General features: G+C 45.2%; 1 protein-coding gene across 1 annotated transcript; it reads right to left on the reverse strand.

Moving 5' to 3' along the window:
• Window positions 1-439: 439 nt before the first annotated feature.
• Window positions 440-5,406, reverse strand: popdc2 (popeye domain cAMP effector 2). Its single transcript, XM_008285942.1, has 3 exons — window positions 4,582-5,406; window positions 1,989-2,097; window positions 440-1,041 (listed from the first exon to the last, which is right to left on the reverse strand). Exons 1-3 carry the CDS (start codon window positions 5,073-5,075, stop codon window positions 502-504), a joined length of 1,143 nt encoding a protein of 380 aa, XP_008284164.1. The 5' UTR covers window positions 5,076-5,406; the 3' UTR covers window positions 440-501.
• Window positions 5,407-9,073: the final 3,667 nt, after the last annotated feature.

Here is a 9,073-nt window from a genome sequence, read left to right on the forward strand (position 1 = left end):
ACGTTTTTTCACTGTTGAGATGTATGAAGAACGTTCTTCCTTTGCTGTGACGGAACATAATCTGTGGTTCTGACAAACGTTCTCTGAACGATGACGTTAAAATGTTCTCGGTTGACTTTTAACCTCAAAGGAACGTCATTGGAACTATCCTCAAAATGGTCTTTGATCGCTTGATTAACGTATTATGAGAGCTTGTAGGTAATGTTAGTGAACGTTGTGGGAACGTTCCATGCTAGCTGGGACAGAACGTGTGCTGTCGTTGGATGAATGCATCCAACAGCGTTCTCGTGCTGCGTTCAGCTTGAACCTGTGACTGAATGTTGGGTGAACATGGTTCCAGGCGTCTCTGCCGGTCGCTATGTGGCACCACAAAGCCGGGTTAGTAAGCGCTGTGCACCGCAGACCTTCATGCACACTCAGCGCCCCACGGTCCGCCCAGGTGAGGTACTTACATGTAGCTTAACGGTGACCCAGTGTGTTAGCTCCAGAACCCTGCACCCTCTACCTCAAATAATCCCTCTCACTGCCATAATCCATTAGGGAGCCCGCCACATCAGCAAAGTCGTCCAGGACCAGGCTGGTGGAGTCCTCACCAGAGGGCAGCTCCGGCTCGGACGCCCAGGGGTGGGGCTGGTAGCGCTCTGGCTGGGCGGCCTGCAGGGGTTCGTCCAGGGCCACCTTCCTCGGTGCCTGCAGGGGCGGCCGGAGGGGCTCGGACCGAACCGGATCGGACGTCTGGTAGGCCGGCGCCGGTTCTTGGTCGTGGTGTTCCCTGGGGACGCCGCCGTCGCTGCCGCTGCCGCCCTCGCTGCCCTGCGACGAGGGCGCCAGGACGTGGTAGAGGCTCGGCAGGCGGATGTCCAGCAGGACGCCGCTCTTGATGTAGAGCTTGTTGTTGAGGTTGTAGAGCTTCTCGGCGATGTCGTATCCCAGCATGACGGAGAAGAGGCGGGCGATGTAGCGCTCCTTCGATATGAGCATGTAGAGGCGGCGGCGACGCCACGAGATGTAGCGGGAGTCTTCCTCCGCCGTCAGGGTCACCTGGAGGGTAAACATGGAGCATCAGCAGGGTGTTAAAGGGTACTGTTGGTGGAGTTTGGCCACTAGGGGGCAGGACGGAGGCAGCAACACAGTCTGATAGTAGCTGCCTCAACAATCAGCCACTCGTTCCATCTATGAACCACTACGTAGTAAAATATGTAGGGAGATAGACTCTATGAAAAAAACATCTTAACACTATAAAATACGTCTTAACAAACGAGAAAATACTTCCTACCCTTACAAAATACATCTTAACGAACTATAAAATACGTCTAAACACTAGAATATACACCTTAACACAAGACAGTATACCATAACCCTGCACACTGAAACATAGCAAAGCACCCACACTGCCAGAGGAAACACAAACGTCACTCATGTACGATTTTAAATGATCTAAAATCAGCACTGCAGTTGTTTTATGCTGGAATGAATGCAGTCAACACATTTGTTAAACATTGGCATTTAAATAACTGACGTCAGCGAGCAGCAAAGCAGCTCTCGAGAGTTTCTAATAATTTCTAGTAGCAGCATGAATATCTCTGAGTTATAAACTGTTGTAGTAAAATACAGTGTTTGGATTCTGCTCCTCAGGTTATGTGAAATAATCATGGACTTTTTCACTGTTTTCTTATATTTTAAACACAAATATTTCTTTTATTATAATCCTGAATCCAAAGTATTGTCCGTTTCCTGGTGGACTGGTTGGACTGGAGACAAACCTGAACCTCCAACAAGAGCTCACGGCCTCGTTTGTACTTGAACTGATCTCACGCAACAAGATCCGTGAAAGGCAAGAGGACAACTGCTTTCCCTGTTCGGCTTATCGCTCAGATCCTGAGTCCGATACGAAGCAACAAAAGACGACCCGATACCCTCGCCTGGTTTCTCCTTCCAGCTCATTCGGTGGCACGGCTTGAAGTTACCCTGCTTAGAACCGCTCGTACCTGGAACTTTCCCTCCTCGTTCGGCCGGAGAGACTCCCACTCCGGAGAGTCGAGGAACTGGTGTCGGTGGATGTAATGCAGGAACTGACCCTCCAGAGACACATTTATCCTGCAGAGATACAAGAGACGGAGATTAGGAGGCGCTACCGAGGGCCGGCGGAGCTGGAGGTCACCCCGGACAGACACCAGGAGCGTCTCCTCAATGGTCTGCACAGTGTCAGGCTTCTGCTTTTAGGCTGATTTAACAGAAAAACAACTGAGTGAGAAAAGACAGAATGTTCTTCATACAGAACGTTTCTGCTATCTGATATGTTAGAGGTGGAACGTTTGGCCTGTTCCTCCAACAGGAACACATCATGAAGCGTTCTTCTGTCAAACGTTTCCACAACGATAAAGTAAAAATGTTCCTAATGCAACATTTAGAAGACGTCTTATCAACATACCAAACGTTTTTTTAATGTTCCTGTGGTGGGACATAATAAATTTGGAACGTTTTGCCGATCCGGCTACTTTTTGCAACCGGCGTTGTCGCCCCCTGCTGGCCGTTAGAGAGAATGCAGGCCTTATACCCTTCTGCTTTTTAGATCTGGAGGCTAAATCCATCTTTTATAGACAGTTTATGAAGCGGACGCTTCCTTCCTTTGATCTGGGACTTCCTGGTTTGATTTAGAACCTCGGTAATGTTCTTGTGGTTAAATGGGAGCAAATACTGGAAGCCCTAAATCCTAAATCTGGGTTAAAGTCCTCCCAGAAGAGCCGAGAGGCTTTTAGCAGCTTAATAAAACTCACTGTGTTGGAATGAGACCAACTACTGCATGTTTAAAGATTGTGTCCACATACTTTTGGCCACGTATGCAGCCGTATAAACATAAAACAGACACTAATGACATAGTTTAGTTTTTAGTGCTGCATCACCGAACTGCATCACGTACAGTCGATTGAACCTCATCTAGGAAATAAATCAGCCTCCCGCTCATTTGTTTCTCATTTGGCTCCGCTGCTGCGAGTCGAGGCCAGCATTTAATTTAAGGTAAGAGGAGCAGCGAGCGTCCAGTCCGGCCGCCGCCGCGAGCACAAAGATATCGCTGAACCAGCTGGCAGCGAGCAGAGGGACGACACACCGGTGAGTCACGGACAAAAATACTCTGTTTACAGCATTTCTCTTGTACGAGTTCCAGCGCTGAGAGATCCTCTGGTCCTCTGAGGATGTTTGGACGAAGAGAGCAGATTTCCTGGGACGGCTACAGGCTGCCAAGAGCCACAAATTAGAAATCTGGTCCATTATTCTGTAAAATCATCGGTGTTGTTCTGTCAGTGTTGGAGGATTTAAACCATTTATAAATTCAGCAGCTCCTGTTTACTTTGGTATCTGCAGGGTTTTGGACAGGAACCACTGAAACAACCTCCAGGCTGAGTGGAAACATTCATTAGTGACGTTCTGAAGACGTTCTGTAGCTGTCGTTGAGGGAACACATTATAGAATCTATAAAACATTCTCACAACGTCCCGTGATGACAAAGGAAGAGTTCTTCAACCAGCACTCAGACAAAGTTTTCAAGATGTTATCGAGGCCTCAGAAGACACAACGTTCTTTACAGAGACCTTCCTGTGATCTGATCCAGATTAAAGGTGGAACGTTTTGCCTTTTGTTTGTTTTTTGGAGCGGATCACAGAACACTTCTATAAACCATCCTCACAATGTTCAGAGACAACACAGGAAGAACCTGAGTCCTGGAACTCTGAATCTTCTATGATGGAATCACGGAAACACGCGTGTCTTTGTCACAAAAACATAACGCATGTTGGTTCTTTCAAGGTCTTCTGAAGCTATGACAAGATCTACTGGGTCAATAATATACATACAGCAACTTGAGTTATCAGTTTTAGTAAAACGGCGCCTTAAAGTGGTGAAGAAATGGTTCCATCAGGCTGGAATGAAGGTTCTAGACTGGTCTCCCCAAAGTCCTGCCTGGAACCATCCAGAACCTGTGGACTGATGAAGAAACAAGTCGGAGTCAGAAAGACGACGAGTTTAGTTGAACTGCAGCGGTTCTGTCCAGAGGAGTCAGAGATGGACCAGAAGCTGGTGGACGGAACCAGAAGAACCCGACTGAGGAGAACATGGACGTGTAACCAGATAAATGTATATTTTTGACCCAACAGGTTTTGTCATATTTCCAGAAGACCTGCAAAGAAAGAAGATTATGAAAGAACCAAGCAGCAGGATTGTTTCATGCGTTTCAATGATTCCTTCAGAGAACATTCAGAGCTCCAGGAGCTATCAGAAACTCCAGCCTGAATCATATCCATGGTCTCTACACCTGGATGGACACTTTGTATGCTGAAGTTGCACTCGTGGAGCATAAACTCTGCTCCATATGGATGCTAATGTTGCTCCATGCTAAGTAAATCTGTAGCTAAGCTAATGCTAGCTAACACTGCTCATAAACCAAATAAACGGTCAACACAGCTTCACTTATGAGTATTTCTACATCGTGATGAAGCTGCTTTGACATGAGAGTGTTGGTTGTGTTCTATGGAGGAGCTAGTCGTGGTGGTGATGCTCTACATTTCCCACAAACACACGTCTCACCTGCCGGACAGCAGGAAGGCGAGCTGGTCGATGGGCGTCTTGCCCTCCACGGCGTACGTCTCCCCGGCCTTCAGCTCCACCACCTTGTTGTCAAAGGCTTTAGAGATCTCCTTGAACACCTGGACGGGGACGCCCAGCGGCAGGTAGACGGCCCGGTACAGGCCGGTGAGCTCCTCGCCGCGGATTCCCTCCTGGTGCAGCCGGTACAGCAGGTGGCAGATCTGCAGGAAGCAGACCAGCAGCAGGATCAGGTTCCAGGTGAAGACGTCCAGGCCGCACATGGTCAACCAGCCCCACAGGGTGAGGCAGACGAAGGCCGGCGACAGGAAGCCGAAGATGAAGAGGCACCCGTAGGCGCCGCTGCCCCCCATGTAGCCCAGGAACATGAAGGTGTTGCCCAGATGGTAGATGGCCCCTTCGGTGTTGTTGGTCCAGCCATCGCAGAGCGGCGGAGAGAACAAACTGTCCAGCAGAGTCCAGTTTCCTGCGCTCATGTTTAGAACTCGAGAGAAGTGAAAACAGCCAAAAAATAAACTGTTTCTGCCACAAATAAACAGCTGCTGAGTGTTTGTTCGCTTGGCCTGCGGTGGAAGATTCCTCAGTGACACAAAGTTCTCACGGCTCGGCTAAACACAGCTGGAATGGGCTTCTTCTTCTTCTTCCTCCGCCTTCCTCTTGTCGTCTTTGTCGCGGAGCTCTTTCAGCCTGTTTCTTTGAGCCGCCGGCCTGCACTGTGCAGCCAGCAGCTGGAGGAGATAGGAGACGGGAGGCGGGGGGCGTCGATGGAGCCCTACAAGGATAACCATGTTTGGAATTGAAACCCAAGGAGGAGAGAGCGGCGACAGAAAGCAGGCCTGCTACTTAACATAACAGACGGAGGGACGGGGACAGGAAACAGGAGGGACTCCAGCAAACATCTCTCAAAGTGTCACACCATTTTAAAACACACACAAAACTAAAGTTCCTCCGGAGCTTCGCTTTCATTCAAACTCACGGCGAGGCCCCGCTGGCGCTTATTTAGAGGCACTGAAATAAGTGTAACGGCAGCGCAGGTCGGGTTTCAGGTGTAAACACCCGCCGACAGAACCGGCTACCAGTCTGGAAAACTCTCCGCTCGCAGCGTTCATCTAAATCAGAGCAGCACCATAAACAGATGATATAAGCACACAATGCTGTCACCATGACACACACACACACACAACACATAAATGCATCAGCAGCTAAGTTATGGCCTCACACAGCAGAGCTAATTCATTCCTGTAGCAATAATTACAATAAACTACAGCTGTGTGTTCGGACAACGTCAGTTTCATGATTCATTATTATTACTACACTTTACTTTTCTTAGAAAATCCCACTTTACAGTTATGCTTGTCCTGCTTCTACTGGGTTTGTATTTTTAGGACATGTTTGTGTTTGTCTTTGTACTGTTGATGTTTCTACGACTTGTGAGGGAGCAGCTCAGGGATCAATAAAATCCTTCTGACTGGGACTCTGAGCACGATGGACATCTTCTTTCTGTCTTTACTCGGTTTTCCTTTATGGAAAAAAATGCACTAATTTGCATCAATTTCCAGAACAGAGATCTGAGCATTCACTAAAGGCTGAACATGAACGAGGGTTCAAATAGTTCCTGACTGCAGTTTCTCTGCTCAGTTTGACCAACTGCAGGTGTCTCAGTGGTTAGCATCGTGGCCTCGCAGCTAGAAGGTCGCCGGTTCACGTCCCGGTGAGGACACCCGGGATCTTCCTGCGTGGAGTCTCCATGTTCTCCCCGTGCAGCGTGGGTTCTCTCCGGGTTCTCCGGCTTCCTCCCACAGTCCAGAAACATGCTGAGGTTAATTGGTGATTGTAAATTGTCCGTAGGTGTGAATGTGAGTGTGCTTGGTTGTCTGTCTCTAAGTGTAGCCCTGTGATAGACTGGTCCAGGTGAACCTGCCTTCACCCTGAGTCAGCTGGGATAGACTCCGCCCCCCCCATGACCCTGGTGAGGATTAAGGTGTAGAGATGATGGATGGATGAAGCATCTTTAGGCTCATTGCAGCAGCAGACACATAAAGCTGGTCACTAACTGGAGAGTTTAGCAGCAGAAGAGACAAATATTTCACTTATGATCTGGCGTGGAGCAAAAACAGCAAAGTTTTCTGATCTGTTATGTTTAAATGTGCAAATGAAGTCTTGCACACATTATTTTTTAAATGCACTAATTTGCATTAATTCCCAGAACAGAGATCTGAGCATTTAATGAAACCAGTTTCACTTTGAGGGAAATCACATTAAATTATTGTCATCAGCCAGAAATAAAATCAAGTTTTATCCTGTTTTTAGCATCCAAACAGAACATGTTCTGTAATGAGGTGATATCTAATTACATTTGTGCTAATTTGGAGTTTTCTTTTCGCCAGTAGGAAAGAAAACATGTTATAAAAGCAAAAATACCAAAACCTTTCAAAAATATCACTTAAAAAACCTGTTTTTCTGTCATGTTGACTTCATGTAAGTTACTACGTTGAACCTGAAGAATTTGCTGAAGCTAAATAAAATGTGCATTAAATAAACCTAAACTCCAAATAAACTCTAGATTAAAAATAAATAAATCAGTGCAACAAAAGCAAAAGAAAGCAAGATTCTGAATGTTTTTATTAGTAATTTATTCTGCTGCGGATATGAAAACCTAAAAGTCTGAATATTGAAGTTATGTGACTTCATTTAATGTTATTTGAGGTGTAAACGCTGCACTTTAGTCTCACTAGAATCAGATTCATTTCTCCTCAAAACACTACTTATGCAATTAATGTCATTTATTTATTTTAAGTCACAGTAATTTGCATCTTGTGTTAAATAAAAATATTCGTCTCTGATGCAGTTTTTATCCAAATAACAACCATGAAGGCTTAAAACCGTCCTCGTCACCACTGGTTTGATTATTATTACATGATATACACTCTAAAAAGTGAGTTGTTGAATTAATTAAATGCACCTAAACTAAACTAAGTTAACATGTTTGTGTTGGTGATTCAAACCCATCGTCCACTTTAGCAGGTTTAACTTCAGAATACAAACTGTAAAACCAAACTCCTGCTTCTTCTCTCTGCTGCCTGAAGAACACGTTTATTTTTGCTTTTTCTTGCCCTTCATGTACTGATCAGCCACATGCATGACTCAGTAGTTTAGCTTTATGTCTCATAAGGCTCTTCTGGCAGCAGAGGCTTCTGGGAAACGTAGTGCATCATGACCAACGACTGGAAGCTGCCAGACAGGTAGCATGTTAGCGTTAGCATCGGAAAAACAGCCCAGAGTGAATATGAAGGTGCTGCAAGCTTTGGTTTAATTACGTTTTCAAACCTTGATAAAAATCCTCAGAAATAGTTTCCATGCAAAAGCCAAACATGCACTAAACTCATCAGTGGTTCTCGTGTTTAACGGGTTTTACTGAATGTTTTATCCTGATAGTCTAACATGTTTTTGTTATTTTATTATTTACGATGCGCTTAAGGATGGCACGTCTAACTACGTCGATCTCATGCAGTGACAATAAAGAAACTCTGATTCTGAATTCTATTTAACCGTCAAGTTAACGTGAAAACAGGAGAATTTAGAGCGTAAAAAGAAAAACAACAGGACAGAACTATGATGCATAACTAAAAAAATAAAAAGCTAAAATACATTTTAATAATGCTGAAAATGTTTGGAGTAGAAAAACATCACAGATGAAAATGAAACTAAAACATTGAACATCAGCATGTTGTAATTAAACATTACAGGATATTAACACTGACGCTGCACAAACTGTGACTTCCTGTTTGTGCTTTTCTCAACAGAGATGACAAATAACTTCAATTTCAAACTAAGGCCTCTTTTTGTTTAATATTTAACATCAAATAATTTACAAGTTCCAATTAGCTCCAATCAGCTAAAGCTAACGTTTGTTCTTCATTTAAATAAACTTTATTGATAACTCACCGGGGATATTTATTTCTTATATTTATATGTAAATTTTTTTTTTTCCTGTCTCGTATATGTGTACCTGTGTTGAATGCTGCTACCAACGATGTGAATTTCTCCACTGTGAGATAAATAAAGGCTGATCTTATCTTATATTTATGTTTCAGCATATAAAGGTGAAACTTTATAAACCAAGAAGAGCTGTGTCTGTGAGGCACCTTCAGGTTGAATTTTTCTTAACTGCAAAACCTTTTTAGCGTCAATTAGCTTCGAGGAGCAGCAGCATGAGCTGAAGCTGTTGCAGTAGCGCAGCAGCTTCCTGCAGCAGCGTGCAGCCGGGAGCACCGGCGACGCGCTGCTGCAGAGAAAGAATGCAGATATGCCAAGTATTGACTTTGCAGGGGCAGGAGTTATTTTTAAGCATAAGTGCATACCAGGAACAGCAACTGTGGCGAGCAAGTGTTTTCACTGGCAGAATGAAACGTCCAGCGCCGGCCTCAAGACGGACGAGTGACCCAGAAAACAAAACACAACCACAAGCAAACCG

Source organism: Stegastes partitus, unplaced genomic scaffold (genome assembly GCF_000690725.1).
Source record: "Stegastes partitus isolate 25-593 unplaced genomic scaffold, Stegastes_partitus-1.0.2 Scaffold424, whole genome shotgun sequence".
In the NCBI taxonomy this organism is placed as follows: Eukaryota; Metazoa; Chordata; class Actinopteri; family Pomacentridae; genus Stegastes; species Stegastes partitus.